Source organism: Puma concolor, chromosome C2 (assembly GCF_028749965.1).
Source record: "Puma concolor isolate L17-30 chromosome C2, mPumCon1.1.hap2, whole genome shotgun sequence".
NCBI lineage: Eukaryota > Metazoa > Chordata > Mammalia > Carnivora > Felidae > Puma > Puma concolor.
The window spans coordinates 90,636,994-90,652,744 of record NC_141675.1 but is presented as its reverse complement, the minus strand read 5'-3'; the positions used below and the strand labels follow the sequence as shown (position 1 = coordinate 90,652,744).

The following is a 15,751-nucleotide window of genomic DNA, read 5'->3' as shown; positions in this document are numbered from 1 at the left end:
AAGGTGAATTGTTGAATGAAAAGAAGCAAGACACAGGATAGTGGATATGAGTTAGCTTTGTGTGAAAAGGTGGGAACTATTTTTAAAAAATATATGGTTATATTTTCATAAAGAAACTTTGGAAGGATACAAACAATAAAATAAATAAAAATGGTTACTGGTGGCAGTGGTGGGGGCTATGGGGGACAGGGGTTGGAACGAACTCTCCATTGTGTATTTTCTCACATTTTTTTAAATGTGATTGCATAACATTAACAAATTCTGATTAAAAAAATAAAGGAAAGGAGGGGCGCCTGGGTGGCTCAGTCAGTTAAGCATCTGACTCTTGACTTCAGCTAGATTATGATCTCACAGTTTGTGAGTTCAAGCCCCTTATAGGGCTCCGTGCTGGCAGTGAGGAGCCTGCTTGGGATTCTCTCTCTCTCCCTCTCTCTCTGCCCCTCACCTGCTCATTCTCTCTATCTAAAATAAATAAATAAACTTAAAAAGAAAAAGGAAAGGAAACTCTGAAAAACACAGACACCTCTGCAGAGGACACCTGGCTTATTGAGAACAATATGTGCATTTGTGTGTGTGTGTGTGTGTGTGTGGGTGTGTGCATACACATGGTCAGTGGCTCAGAGGTGAGACAAGTGGAGGATGGGGACTAGAGGAACCATGGATCCCAGGAAGCCTTGGCGGGAGGTCATGTGATACATGCCTCCGCCCATGTACAACTCAGCCCAGGAAGCACTACTCTCTGCTGAGGGAGCAGTGGAGAACACAAGCAGGCATGTATGGGGGCATGCAGGGCACAGGAGGAGGACAGGAGCAAGGGTTACGCTCCCGTATCCTGAGCCCCCAGCCCTGGGCCCCTCTTCTTTTGAAGGCCATTCAGGAAGTGGCTGTGTCCCTCCCCTTCCACTCCAAAGCTACCTCTAGGTGAGAACATCCCTGAACGAAAGGAGCCTACAGGTAACCTTGGCCCTTTCACAGGGAGGTGAGGGTGAAAAGGGGGCAGGGGTCCTCAGAGATCCGCCAATTTGTTATGGCAGTGAACAGGGTTGCTGTGGGCTGCTGGTCATGGGTTAGGGCCACAGGTGAGCACAGATCGTCTGTTCTGAGGGGGCGACACCCGGCCACGTGGGCTGGGGAGTGTCCTTCATGTCATAGGCCTGCCTGCAGGGCTCTCCATTTCCAGGCAGAGGGGTTTGGGTGTGGGCACACACAAGGGGCCCCCAGCAAACCACTCACATTTCCAGGACCATGACGATGTTGGCCTTTTCTTCAAAGGCATCCACACACTGGACCAGCTTGGGGTGGTGGAGGCAGTTCATAATGCTGATCTCCTGCCGGATATTCTCTTTCTCTTTTGCTGAATATGCCTTGAAGAATTTCCCTGCCCAGATTTTTCCAGTTTTCTTTTCTACAAGTCGAAAGACCTGTCCAAATTTCCCACTGGAAATGAAAGGAGGAGGAGAGGAAAGGCAAATTTAGCCAAGCTTTCCACTAAATTGGGGCTGACAAATGGTGGCCTGTGGGACAAATCTAGCCCACCTCTTTTTAGAAATAAAATTTTATTGGGATGCAGCCACACCCATTGGTGCGCACACTGTCTACGGCCACTTTTGTGCTTCAGTGGCAGAGTGGTAGCTGCGACGGAGAGCATATGGCCCACAAAACCTAAGCTACCCGTTTTCTGGCCCTTTATAGAAAAGTCTGCCGGTCCCTGCTCTGGATCATGAAGGGTTCCTCTAACACAGACAAACCTCCTCTCTCTCACCTGTCACCCCAGCCTGTGCCTGGCCCTGCATCCCTGCCCAAACACTGCCCAGGTTTGCTCTTCTTTCAGGGCCATCACTTCCTTGGGCTGAGGCTTCCACCCTGGCTGGTGGGCTTCTCTCCCCTTCCCCGAAGACAGACCCATGAAGTTGGGTGGAGACAGTCCTCCCCAACTACAGAGAACTTCCGAGTGGCTGCTTTCCTCCTGCTCCACTGCTCAGCACTGGTCCCCTGGACACGGCCCAGGAAGGCCCCTGCCGTCCACTGCAGGGGAGGAGAGTGAGGTATTCCTCTGACACAGCTCCTCCCGACAGAGCAGGCTCCTTGTGCAGAACTGTTGAGGCTGGTGTCACTCCTTTCTTCCCCAGGAACTTGCTAGAAATCAAACCTGAGCCCCGTCCCCTTTTCTTCCATCCTGCTCCTTTAGGGATAGTTAGCAGGAGACAGTCGGCCCTGGGTGCTGCTGCTGGAGGGGACGGTGTGGCTGTGACGAGGGCTCAGGGTTGGGGTCTCCACACTCCAGGGGAGAGCCAGAGCTAATAGTGTGGGCCAGATTCATAGAGTGAGCAGCTGTGCCTTTCAGCGGTGTGCATTTTATGGATGCATTAAAGCTACGGTTGCTGAACAGTGAGACTGGTCAGGCTTGACTGACTCCTGCAGATGACATGGAAGGTAGCCTCGGACAGTCTGACCCAGACCCAGTCACCTTATCAGCCTGGTTGGAGTAACGCACAGGAAAGGCAGGGCTTGCTCAAGCCTCTCATGGAGTTGAGTCGGTTGCACAAGAAGCTCCTAAGAGCGCCCTGGCTGAGGTTGCCCTCTTGGGGTGCTGACCCAGGTCAGCACCTCCTGCTTCTGCAGGGGGCCTCAGCGTGGGAAGCTGGCAGAACCCAGGAAAAGATGGGAAGACAAGGCACGGAATTTAATGATGGGATCTGTGCCACCCCCACTCTGGGGGCCCCAAAGGCACTTCCTGCACCACTTACGAGCCTAGTCTCTCTTCGATGTCGTAGAAGTCAGACACTTTGTGTTCAGTATTGACAATCACCGTCCGGTAGTCGACCTCAGGTTCCTTCTCATCTGCAGGGTGGGGCGGGGTGAGTGTGAGCCATCCGATTCCTCACTCGCCCCCCTCCCCGCCTCGAGTCTACCTGAGGACAGGTGGCCAGCACTCACCATCATCTGACACCTCCACTTCGTCCTTTGGCTCTGGGGGTGGAAGGAGATGGGGAGAGACACAGAGGACACAGTGATTAGTACTGAAGACGCACTGAGAGTGAAACATGCTGGGGCCTTCATCACGCCTCAGCCTTCCCAGGCCCAAGACCACCAAGCCCAGAGCTGTGGGCACGGCTAGGCGGTGGGTCAGTCTGCTCTGCAGCCGGGCCATGGACACATGGACACACCAGAAGGCCCTGGCCTCCTCACCCCACCGAGCAGCTTCCCCCCCGGCTCTTGCTTCCATCCCTTCCTCTGTGACCTCGTGGTCCCCTGGACACAGCCTTCTTCACAGAGCTTCCAGGCTCCAACTTTCAGAACCCACGCATGACTGTGACAGCCCCTTTCTGCTCTCGCTTGAAAGTCAGCAACATAAATTGCTCCTAGTGTCAAATCTATTTATCCATTTGATGGTTAATGGTACATGGGATTCCAGCCCTGGGCCAGGTATCTTGCCAGGTATTGTGGGCATACAACCAAAATACACAGAAGGCATGATCTCTCCTTTCTTGGGGCTCACAATTTAGTGGGGAGGCGAAACCACATATCCTAGAAATATCCATTACAAGTGTTCTATAATCAAGCACATGATATCAAAGTACAAATATACATATACATATGTAGGAAGTTGACATGAAATGAGGCAATTATAAAGTCAGAGCAATTATTCTGGGAAGAAGGAGCCCTCGAGTTGGGTCTTAAAGGAAATGCTGGAACACAACAGGGAGGTGGGTGAGGTCACACAGTGAAACCAGCAGGTGTTAAGAGGTAGGGCGAGAAGGGACATAAGCAGTACATACTGGCTGCTCATATGGATGTATCAGACGAGAATGGCAGGGTGGGGAGGGGGCGTGAGGGGACAGGCAGGTGCCCACCAAACACATCCACTTCAGAGCTGCAGGCATTCCTTTGGCATAGGTTTGTCCCTATCAGGCCACTATGGCTTCTTGACCTTGGCCAAGTACCTTTCCCTTTCTGGGCCCCAGTGTCCTCATCTGTAAAAGAAGGGAGTTGCACTTATAGGTGATTTCTAGGGTCCTTGGCTAGCTCTGGATGCCATGTTCTGTGACATGCTTTATGCTCCTCAGTCATGATGTGGGCTGTGGTCCACTGGCAGAGGGAGCCAATGTTGGTTTCCTGAGACAGAACAAAGACCTAAGAAAAGTTGAAGAAGGAGGACAGAGATTTTACCAGTGCAAGTGTGTGTGTGTGTGTGTGTGTGTGTGTGTGTGGGTGTGTGTGTGTGTGTGTGTGTGTGTGTGTGTGTGTGTGAGAGAGAGAGAGAGAGAAAGAGAGAGAGAGAGTAAGACTTGGGGGGACAGAGTGTGTGACAGGGGACAGCATGTGGGTGAATCCCCCAGGAGCTGTGATGTGTTTAGGGTCCTTACAATGCTGTTGATGAAGCTTAGCTTTAAACAACTAAACAGAAGTGAGACGGAGAAGAATAGTCTGTCGCAGGAAGGAAAATGCCCCGGAAACATTTAGTAATAAGATAGATGGGAACCCTCAGATCCGTGGTGGGGTTTCACAGATAGCGCCAGGACAGGAGTCTCACTGGCCAAGTCTTCTAACTTGCATATTTGAGAGTGGAGAATGACCATGTCAGTTCATAGATGATCAGAACACATCTGGGAACAACACCTGGAAGGCATGATGGAGTCACATTTCAGAGAGAATGGAATCATTCAGCCTTCTGGGGCGGACAAGCCCCAGGGCATCTAGTGAGAACCCAAGTGTGGGAGCCCCGTCCCTCAACTTACTGCTCTGGCCAACAGAATGCTGTCACGGGTTGGGGGTCTGGATCGGGGTGCGGGGAATGCACTGGCCACAAGCAGGTATTATTCCTCTGCTCTCAGCAGAGCCTGGGGCCATCTGCTCCTGGAACCAGGGCTTTCAGCACTTAGGAAGTCGCCCTGGGGCTGGAGAGGTATGGAAAGCCACTGAAAGAGCTGCCGTGTGAAGATGGTCAGAAATGGTTAGGCCTCTCTGGTTAGGGAAAAATGTCTGTAGCAGCTATGATTTAAAAAAAATCACAATGGCCAAGGGTAAGATTAAAGTTATAGACTTTTACCAACTAATAAGTACTATAACTGGAGAGAACAATTTAGTGTTATGCCTCACATAGGAGGAAGGCGGTAGGCATATGGAACTCACATCTCGAGATGTACCATAAGGATAGTAAATAGGTTTAACAGACGTTTAGGTCAGTTCAACAATGGCACTTCAGACAGGGCTGTAAGGGAAGCAAGGGGTTCAAGTCAATGATGAAGGATGCTGTCACTGGCTGGGCCTTGGAGATAAAATACTAACAATGATAACAACATTTACTGTCAGGGAGGCCCAGCGTACTGGTCCATGGTGCTCCTGTCTGAGAGAGTGGCTTCACCTGTTCCCATGCCACTCACCGGGGTGTGCAATGGACAGCAGGATGAGAGAGGAAGGAAAAGGCAGACTTCCCTGGCCTGGCATCTTTAGGAGGAGCTGTCTGTACTTCCCTAGTGAAGGAGCATCAGCCGTGCTGTGAGCCCATAAGGGGCTTTCCAATGGCCTGGCACCAGGGGCATCTTCCAGATGGCCCTGGAGAGGGCATGCAGTTCTAGAACTGGCCTCTCCCAGTGTCTCAGACACCAGTTAGAGATTACACAGCTGGCCTTCTTGCTCGCACCACAAACACCACACCTGCCCTTCACCTCTGCCTTATTTTCCCTTGGCAATTAAGATGCAGAATGTTCTCCTGATGCTATGGTTGTGGGGACCTAGGCCATTCTCAGGGAATTCACGACCTTATTTCCTGGCTCACTGCTACCACACCAATCTTCCTCCGTTTGAAACAGGCCAAGACTCCTGGCTGAGATATTTCCCTTCTTCCTTTTCCTTCTCACTCTGCCTCCATTCTGCTTGGAGGGGGAAGCGGCCACAAGGAGAGGGGCAGGATAGGAGGTGGGGAAAGGCCACGGTTCAATTAGCCAAGTTCAGTTACAAAGGTCTGTAGTACAGCAGAGGTGAGCCACTCGGTTTCCATCTCTCCACCACAGAAGGAGCTGCGGCTGGAGGAACTTCAACAAGACATTTAGAAACTATTCAGAAAGAGCTATGAGATCCAAGAGCTAAGCACAAGAACTATTTGGAAGATGGTTCTGAGATATTTCTGCAAATAGATGAGTCTCATTTCCCTGGAGTAGTGTCCGAGACAAGACCAGATGAGCACTGGGGACCCTCACGTGGCAGGCCTCTAGGGAGTCCCTTGGACTGAGCTGTCCACGGCTGAGGGCCGTCACACACCTGGTGCGCACTAGAGGGCACCCCAGCCCCAGAGAGGCGTCTATAGCCCCGACCGGGTGAGCAGCGCTATTTGGCTCATCTCTGGCCCTCAGGGGCTCTACATCTCTAATTGCCCTCAGGCTTGCAAGGAAGCCCCAACTCTGCAAGAAGCCTTTCTCACAGCTGTTTTGCTAACAACTATATATTCTAGAACAAATTAGGATCAGGAGCAAGGACAGAGTGGATTTAAGACTTACAGTATGGATAGATAGGGTGGGGCAGAGATGAAGGCCTGGCTGGGATGGGAGAGAATGCTGTCTTGGGGGCAGTGCTTCTGCTTACCCAGGTTTGGGGAGACAGGGAGGGGAGCTGGCTGGGTTGGGGATTCTAGTCTGAGGGGCGGCTCTGATTAAAAAGGCCACTGAAGCTGGGTGGGGACACCTGTGCTTTGTCCTGTACCACCTGGAATAGTGCCAGAACACAGGAGGCGTGCAGAGGAGTGCAGAGCACTGTGTGAGTGAATGTAGCGTGAGGGTCAGGCGCTTAGCAGGGACGGAATGGAGAGGTCAGGATGAAGCAGAAAACCCAGGCTGCTAAGGCAGAGGCAGGAGGAGTACTGGTGGCAGTGGGGAAGGCAAGAGCCCACATAAGCTGCACTTAGTGAAGGGAGGGTTCAGTAGCCCTGCCGTTATGATGACCACCGTACCCCACAGGCTCCCTAGAGAGGAGCTGCCATGACCACCTTTCCCATCCCTCCTCTACACGCACACACATGTGTGCACACACACCACACTTCTCTGAGAGTCATTTCCCTTTTAAGGTGGACAGAGATGACCTACCCAGGTTATAACTAAAAGCATCTGACCAGTGCACAGAGGTCTTCACTCGGAACATCCCTACACCCCACCCTCCCACCCCCTCCACCCTCTGCCCCTCAGGCCTAATGCTTGGCAACTGTTCTGTCCTCCGCCCCCCCATCCCCCCCACCCCCACCCCAGCCATCCAGCTGGCCCTGAGAGGTGGGAGCAGCATCCAGTCTGGAAGCCCTGGGTGGCCTGGACCCCTCCTCTGGCTTGCAGGCTATTTTTGCATTTCCTTTTGTCTGCTCTCAGCCAGGAGGGGCCCTAGGGGGAGAACTGAGGACCACAGTGGGATTTGGCTGGCTGTAGGGGAAGAAGGGAAAGGCCACCTGCCCAGAGCCTGGTGGTCCTCGCCCTTGTCCCCACACACTCTCCCTACAGGCCTGGGAGCTGCTGTCCTGGCCTCCTGGGAGCCACACCTTGCAGCTCTGAGGGCCTCTGTCCTCTGCATGGGCTTCATCGGGGATTCTACCATTTCTCCTGGTGTCTGCCATAGGGGCCCTGGACACTTTCCTTTCCATCTAGGGAACATCTCACTGCAATGCTGTCTCTTCCCTTGTCACTTTTCAAGAGGTAGGGAGTGTTCTCGAACAAAGCAATATGCTACAAACATAAAACTGAATGCCTGTCCTGGCACCCCTACGCTAACCTGCCTGCTCCCCACAAAGAAGGTCAAAGGGCGGCAGATGGCAGTTTTGTTACCCCGCTTCCCTCAGCAGACATTTGTGAGCAGCTAGTGGGCAGGAGCCCCAGGACAGCTGCCCGGAGGCTCAGCAGGGCCATCCTGGGGGCCAGGATCCATGCCCCTGTGGCTCCCATGTCCCAGAGCTCAGGGGTAAAGGCCCCCAAGATAGGGCTGCACTGGCAATCTTGTAAATTTGGAGTGTTTTCCACTGGCATCCTCCAAATTTCTTTTTGGAGCCCTCTTTTAATATGAAAGTAAAATGGGGCACCTGGGTGGCTCAGTCGGTTGAGTGTCCAACTTCAGCTCAGGTCATGATCTCGTGGTTCATGGGTTCGAGCCCCACGTTGGGCTCTGTGCTGACAGCTCAGAGCCTGGAGGCTGTTTCGTGGATTCTGTGTCTCCTTCTCTCTCTGCCCCTTCCCCGCTCGTTCTCTCTCTCTCTCTCTCTCTCTCTCTCTCAAAAAATAAATAAAACATTAAAAAAATAATAATATAAAAGTAAAGAGTTCATGTCTATTTTATATCTAATATTTTCACTAAAGAGGGGCATCAAACTATAATGGCAGTTCCATATTCGTGATGCCTCTGATCGCGTGGGGACTTCAGACTGGCCCTGTCCAGCTCCCTGTCCTTCACTCTCCCCTCTTCTCTAAGCCTCACACCCTTAAGCTCTCCCTCTCCCAGTGCCCTTTCCCTTGGTGTCCCTCCACCCTCCTCCCTGCCCCCCACCTCTTCTCCACCTTAAACTCACGGCACTCTTTTCTTCTTTTCCCATTGAACTTTCTGAAATAATATTCCACAGTCCTGGCCTCTCTTCTCCCACTTATTCCTTAACCCCAGGGCAACCATTTTCCACCCTGTGGAAACGCTTTGGACTTTCCTCTCAAAGATCGCTGAATATCAAAGGGATAAATCCCTGAGTCCTCATCTCTTTCTGTATTTAGCACTGCTGCTGTTCGCGGAGCCCTCTCTGCAATCTGTGTTTCTTCAACGCGGCTCCAGCTTCTGCTTCTCTCTGCCTCATCCTTCCTTCTGGCCTTGCAGGATTCTTCATCTCGGTATCCGTATTGACTTTCTCTACCACTCTCAGTGACTTCATTGAGCCCATGGCTTCAATAATCAATTAAATATATATAGCGAAACCCCCAAATCTGTAGTTCTGGCATAAACCCTTCTCCTGAGCTCTAGATTCAGCCAGTCAGTAGTCTGAAGACGCCTGGATATCCCTCAGACACCTCATCTGCACGGGACTGAGACCAGAACTTGCATCTTCTCCCGGACTCCCGGCTGCCTAACGTCTAAGTCCCTGGGAGGCAGCCTGACCTCCTCCTTCAGTTTAACCAAAGTACTACAGGCTTCAGGTCAGACAGCTTACCATTTACATTACATGCTTTGGGATCTTGGGCAAGTTGCTTCATCCCTGTAAACCTCGTTTCTCCTATCTGTAAAACGGGGGTAGTAACTATCTACTTCAGTGAGTTAGATGCATAAAATGATGCATGTAAAGTGCTCAACACACTGTTAGCATATAGCAAGTGCTTGATATATGTTAGCCACCGAGAACTATGATAATAAATGCCTCTTAAATTTGTATTCAGTTACCCAAGCCAGGAACTGGAAGTCATCCTGAACTCTTCTCATTTTTCCTTCAATTCTACCCAAAAAGTCATTGAGAATAGTCAGTTCTACCTGTTGAGGGTTTAGTTCATGCCCTTACCTATCCCTCACCTGGAATGCACCACAGAAGCCCAACTGGTAGCTTGCTGACTCCAATGTCACCCCCCCACTTCCACTTGGGTACTTCCCAAACTGTCACACACATCTGAATCCATGGGGGTGGATCGTGCTGAAATGAAGGTTCAGAAGGGACCAGAGGAATGGAGGGGCGAAGGGTCTGCATTTCCAGCAAATCCCAGGATCCCAAGACTCTGGTCCAGACCATACTTTGAGTAGCAAAACTCTACTCTTTCTCTAATTCTCTTTCTAAAAAAACAGATGTGGGGCGCCTGGGTGGCTCAGTTGGTTAAGTGTCTGACCTTTGACTTTGGCTCAGGTCACGATCTTGCAGTTTGTGAAGTTGAGCCCCACGTTGGGCTCTGCACTGACAGCATGCAGTCTGCTTGGGATTCTCTCTCTCCTCTCTCTCTGCCCCTCCCCTGCGCATGCGCGCTCTCTCTCTCTCAAACTTAAAAAAATAAATAAATAAATAAATAAATAAAACCAGATGTGATCATATCAATCCCCTGCCTGGAATCTTTGATCAACCTCTCAATTTCACCTGAACTGCCCCTTCAGGGTTGCCTTCTTCTGTTCTGTCTTGCACAGCATATGCCCTGGCCACACACAAGCTCCTCAAAATGCCATGCATTTCCATCACTTTGTACCTTTGGACATGCTGCTTTCTCTGGGAGGAATGCCTCTCCCTATTTCCCTGCCTTTTGGAAGCCCATTCCTTTTTCCAAGACTCAGCATATGTGTCAACTCTTCTAGGAAGCCTTATTCAACCTGCATGGCAAACTCAATCATGCTTTCTGCTGTGTCTCCTTTGTTTACATCACTATAATCTCATGTATCCCCTCTCATTATAGCTACTGTCTACACAGCTGTGCTCCTAGTTAAGATTTTAAGCCTCTTGTCTAATTTGTCTTTGTGTCCCTAGAACCTGGCACTGAGTAGACAGTGCAAGAGAAGGAGGGAGGCGGGTGCAGAGGGAAGCTGAAACTTCAGGCCCATCTGAACTCCCACCTTCCAGGTCTTTGCTCCTGATTAACACACTATTACCCCCTGGTGGCAGTGTACCAAAACCGCTGGTTCAATGTGTTTTGAAGGTCAAAGATACTTCTAAAGGATGGATCAGCATCACAACCCTGGAAATCAAGATCCCCAAAGACTCTGCCAGCCATCATTGATGTCTTTCAGTTCTCAGTACCCTTCTCAGTACAGGTTTCTACAGGCACAAGGTAAGTCACACAAACTTACTTCAAGCCAGTGATAAAGCGGAAGATAGCCTACCCTCTGGTTTCTCTCCCACTGCTGTGAGTTCAGACTCCTGGCTCGGCTCACTGGTTCCGTACACGTTGACTGCACGCACACGGAACTTATACTCTCGGTCTGGCAGCAGGTCCTGGACGTTAAAAGAGGTGCTGCGGCATGTGGCTAGTTCCTTCCACGTTTTGTCCACTGAGTCCCAGATTTCGACGCTGTAGGACTGCACGGCACTGCCCCCATCATATGAGGAGCCATACCAGGACAGGGTCAACGAGGAGCTCCGGATGTCAGAGGCGCACGGTGTACCGGCCGGGGGGTCTGGCTTGTCTGGGGACAGAGAAGCACAACATCACACAAGCCTTCAGGATTACGGAGCGGGGGGGGGGGGGGGGGGGGGGGCGGGGAGAAGAATTGCACAGAAAGAACATTCCTGAATTAGCTTTGTCTTGGGGGAGAAGCCTGTAGATCCCCAGTTGCCAGCCCTGGTCCTGGCTTTCCTGACCTCATCTACACAATCACACCTATGTAGAAACACACCTACACGGAAAGCCACATGAAAACCTACTTGCTGGAAAAATAACCCTCCTTTTTTGGCTAGTTTTCCAGTCTACAAGTCATGATTTCCTGTACTCTGCCTCAGTCATAAACATATTTCTTTGAGTAAACAGATCTAGGAAGCTGCCCAGAAGGCGTGGACTGCTTCCCATCAAAAATATGTTTTGAGAGAGAATTCAGAGTGTGTGTGTGTCTCCGTCAGGCCCTAGGCCAGTGGCCTGCGACATAACTAGGGTCAGTCTCCACTTTCTCTGGGACTTGGGAAACATCTGCCCCCTCCTGACAGACAGTATAGCACAGTAAGCTCTGAAGTCAGATGGATCTGGGTTTGACCACAGCCCTGTCTACATTCACTACTTGTTCAGTTCTCTGTGCCTCAGTTTCCTTATCTGTAAGCAACGTAGATAATAATAGCACTTGGATCACAAGGTTGTTGTGAGGAGTTCCTGGAAAAGTGGCTGGCTTGAAGAGCCATCACTACCATTATTGTAGGAGTTTATTTCTAATTTTATAATCCATAAAAAGTTACTCGCACCCTACCTCTTGTATCCTCATAGGGCCAGTATGAAATGAGGTAAAGAATTTCAAAACCAAACCGCAGTAGCAAATCACAACCATCCCTGACTGTGGGTTGGGAAAAGAGCGGAGGACACAAGCTAGCAGCGGCCCCTTCGGCTGGCTGCCTTCCCATTCAGACCAGTAATGCTGCCAGCTTCAAGGCAAATCACGGTAGCCAATATTTTGATGGGGTTCTCGAGTTTTGCTGATCTTGTCAGTTGCTCATCTGAACAAAATTCTATTTTTCAGACTTAGTTTTTACAGGTGGTTGATTTAGCTACAGATAGGAGTATTCAGTAACCTCCACCCCCCACCTTGCTCAAGGCAGTTTGAAGTGTAGAGTTCCCCAAACTAGCAATTAAAACCATGCTTGTCATGCTATGTGATTTTACAAGCTATGTAAACTCAAGCGAATTCCTTAACTTCCAAGTTTCCAAACTCCTAGTTGGTCTTTTTTATTTGGAAGATGGTGCTAATATGTATCTACCTTTTAGGGGTTTTGTAAACAGCAAGTAAGCAAACCCAGGTAAAGTCCTTGACTCCTACTCTCCCTCCCTTCAGCAAGGCAGGAAGGCCAAAGAGAATTTCTGCAAATGACTCTACGCATATAGCGAAGAAAAAAACCTGTTGACATGTGTATGTGTGTGTGTATACACATCCACACACATACATGTACATTCTCACCACCCCCTCCCCCCAGGCCCCACAGCTTCCATGGCCTGGAAGCCATTCACTGCCTTGCAACCCCAGCCTGGACCTCGCCTGGAAGGACTCGGATTGTGACAGGGCTACTTTCCACCGTTGGCAGTCCCTCTGGAGGCCTCCTGTGATGGAGCCGCTTTCACTGGTTGTTTAAAGTGTTCTCTTAGAAAAACCATTTGTTCTGAAAGATGTATTGGCCTTTTTAGAAATATTTCTGGTGTTGGCTAAGATGTTTATTACTTTAAACTCTTGTAGAGGCAAGTGGTTCAAGTCCTCTCAAGACCCAGTGAAGGAAGTAAAAAAGCCCAAAGAGGGATGAAAGACAGACTCACTGCTTCCCCCAAAGAAACCTGCCTGGAAAACATCTGATTGGACACGTTTCAAGCCATGTAGGTTTATACAACAAATGCAGACACACTCCACTGACTGATTTTTCTCCCTTCTGCTTTGGTTAAGGAAAGAAAATGTTGAGAAATGGGTATTGCAGAAGAGGTACTATTTGTACCCTACCCTGTTCCAGATGTTTCTTGGCTGAAAGGATGAGAAAAACGGACAAATGATATACATTCACCTCCTGCAGCACAAGAGAAGATGTGAAATTGGTGGGGGGAGCTTTAATTCCAAGTGAAACTTCAATGCTTTCAAGGAATCTGATTCCAAATTGAGGGGTTCAGAAAAGACTCACAAGTCTGAAGTGGTCGGAGAATGGAAGCGCCCACCCTCACGCCTGCCCTTAGGGCCATGGGCTGTGCCTGATGCCCTCTGTTCTTTCCAATTGACAGCCTCACACAGAGGCTGGACTAGCCAGGGAGGAAAACGCTTGGGACAAGAGGGACGTCCTCAGAACAGAATGCCCGTGAGCCTCCCTTCCACACTAAGCACACAGACACACTCGGGTTGGGAGGGGGACCCTGGGCATGGCCTGGTAAAGGCAAGGCGGGCTCAGTGTCTAGAACCCTAAGCTCTACGCCGCCTTGGAATTCTCCCATGGCTCCCTGGAGACTTGACTAACAGAATGGGAAATGCTGAGTCTAAGGGAAGAATCTCAGATGGCACCAGCTTCAGGATTTTCTGTTCAGTCCTGGGAAAATAGAGGATCTCCTCTCCACTACTTCTCAAGGGAGCAGCTGCCCTGGCAGTCTCCGTGCACCTGTGTGTCTGAAGGTGCTCTGTGGCCTAACCCCACCTGGACCTCCCTTCACTGCACCTCAGCAGCCGCCTGCAGCTTATAGACAAGGGCAGGGGATGTGACCCCTCGGAGGCATCGACCTGGATCATCCAGCCCTTGAAGGCCAAGGTACTTTGCTTACCCAGAATACCCAGCTAGCCGGTGGCAGAGCCAAAAGGAGACTCCAAAAAAATCTCCAGACCCTTGTTCCAGGGGCCTGTTATTCTACAGGCCATCAGGCAGCATATGATCAAGAAGCATCTTGCTTAAACCCATGCCAAGCATTACAAAGGGAAATCTCCTGTCTTTAAAAACCTTGCAAGTTCCAAGCTCTGGTAGTTTTGGGGGATTACCGGGTATTTGGAGACTCTCTCTACTTTGTTTTTCTCCTTTAAAGATAGGCGAAGTGATGTTTTTCTCAGGCCGGACAAGTTACAGGAAGGAATGCATCTGGGTTAGGGACTCTCTCGGGGGCCCCTCTCTCACCCCCCTGAGGTAGAGCTGGAGGGGCAGATGTCTGCACAGTCCCTCCCAGCTCCACACACTCTGGTGCTGCCTTTTAAAATATAAACCTTTCCATTAGTTAAACATCACTCATTGAAACTACCTGAGGGTAAGGCTACTTTTTATTATCATTTTAAAAATAGGAGTCATGGGGCGCCTGGGTGGCTCAGACGGTTAAGAATCCAACTTGGGCTCAGGTCATGATCTCGTAGTTTGTGAGTTCGAGCCCACCGTTGAGCTCTGTGCTGACAGCTCAGAGCCTGGAGCCTGCTTCGGATTCTGTGTCTCCCTCTCTCTCTGCCTCTTCCCCCCTGCCCACTCTCTAAAAAAATAAATAAACATTGAAAAAAATTTAAAAAAAAAAGGAGTCATAGACTATATGAAAAGAAAATGGCATTTTAAGGGACCTGCAGAAGTTTACTGCTAACAAGTAGCAGTTGTGTTCAATAGGCCTGATTTAGCTGGCCCGCAAATGGATGCCTCCAAAGTGCTTGAAACTGCGCTGAGTAGGCTGAATGATTCCTGTTTCATCTCATTTATATTTGACATCTACTTAATAAGCCCTGATCAGATAATACACAGATGTCCCTAGAGACACGCAGGTAAATCTGGGCCTAATCCAGGTTTACTTTGACTAATTCTAAATCCATGAGCTCTGAATGAATGTTGCTTTGCTGGATCCATCAATGCGAGTGCTCCTTTTATTGGGCAATTCTATTCTTAGCTCTGCGAGGGGGAGGCAGACAGAAAGCCCGTTCCCCTCCATTCCATTCCCCTCCCAGGACGGCATTTAACTTGCTGCTCCTGCCAGCTGGCGGGCAGCCACGCCAACGGCCCTGTCAGCACTGGCCGGCCCGGGAGAATGAGAAACGAAACCATAAAAGGCCAGAACTGCAGCTGCGTGGTGGTGCTGGGGGGAAGGGAGCGTGTGGCACTGCAGAGCCAGCCAGAGTGGGGGCAGGGGCACTGGTCACAGAAAAGCAGTTCAAAGGAGCTGACCCCCAGGTTCCCCAGATAAGAGGAAAACTGGAAACCAATGCTTGCTGACAGCTGGGGCGTGGGGCCAAATCAATACTGTGGGTACAGGTCTAAAAGGATAAGCAAACTGGATCATTAGCATCAGTCCCCCAAACCCCCAAAGGTTCTTGACTCCTGGGGGAAAATTCCTGAAACAAATATCTGGTGTCACCGAAGAGAAAGAGTGAGAAAAAGGTGTGTCCTATCATTTATGGCTGAGAAACCTGTTCCCTGTCCCTTTAGTACACTTGGCCTTCCCAGATTTAAAACTCCTGATCTAGGGGCGCCCGGGTGGCTCTGTCAGTGGAGTATGTGACTTCAGTTCAGGTCACGCTCTCACGGTTTGTGGGTTCAAGCCCCGCATCAGGGATGCTAGGGATCCTCTGCCCAACCCCCGCGAACCTCCCCTACTCACGCTCTCTCTCAACAATAAATGAACATTAAAAAAAAAAAAAAATCCTGATCAAAAGAAGC

General features: G+C 50.3%; 1 protein-coding gene across 7 annotated transcripts in view; it reads right to left on the bottom strand.

Annotated features, from left to right (window-relative positions):
* MYLK (myosin light chain kinase) overlaps positions 1–15,751 on the bottom strand; it is a 281,125-nt gene that overhangs the window by 31,575 nt on the left and 233,799 nt on the right. For all 7 annotated transcript variants that reach the window (XM_086675230.1, XM_086675227.1, XM_086675228.1 and 4 more), the window contains 4 exons: positions 10,798–11,100; positions 2,938–2,970; positions 2,748–2,841; positions 1,234–1,437 (listed from right to left, as the gene is read on the bottom strand). In XM_086675230.1, coding sequence (XP_086531356.1) covers positions 1,234–1,437; positions 2,748–2,841; positions 2,938–2,970; positions 10,798–11,100 — 634 coding nt within the window. The remainder of the gene's footprint in view (positions 1–1,233; positions 1,438–2,747; positions 2,842–2,937; positions 2,971–10,797; positions 11,101–15,751) is intronic.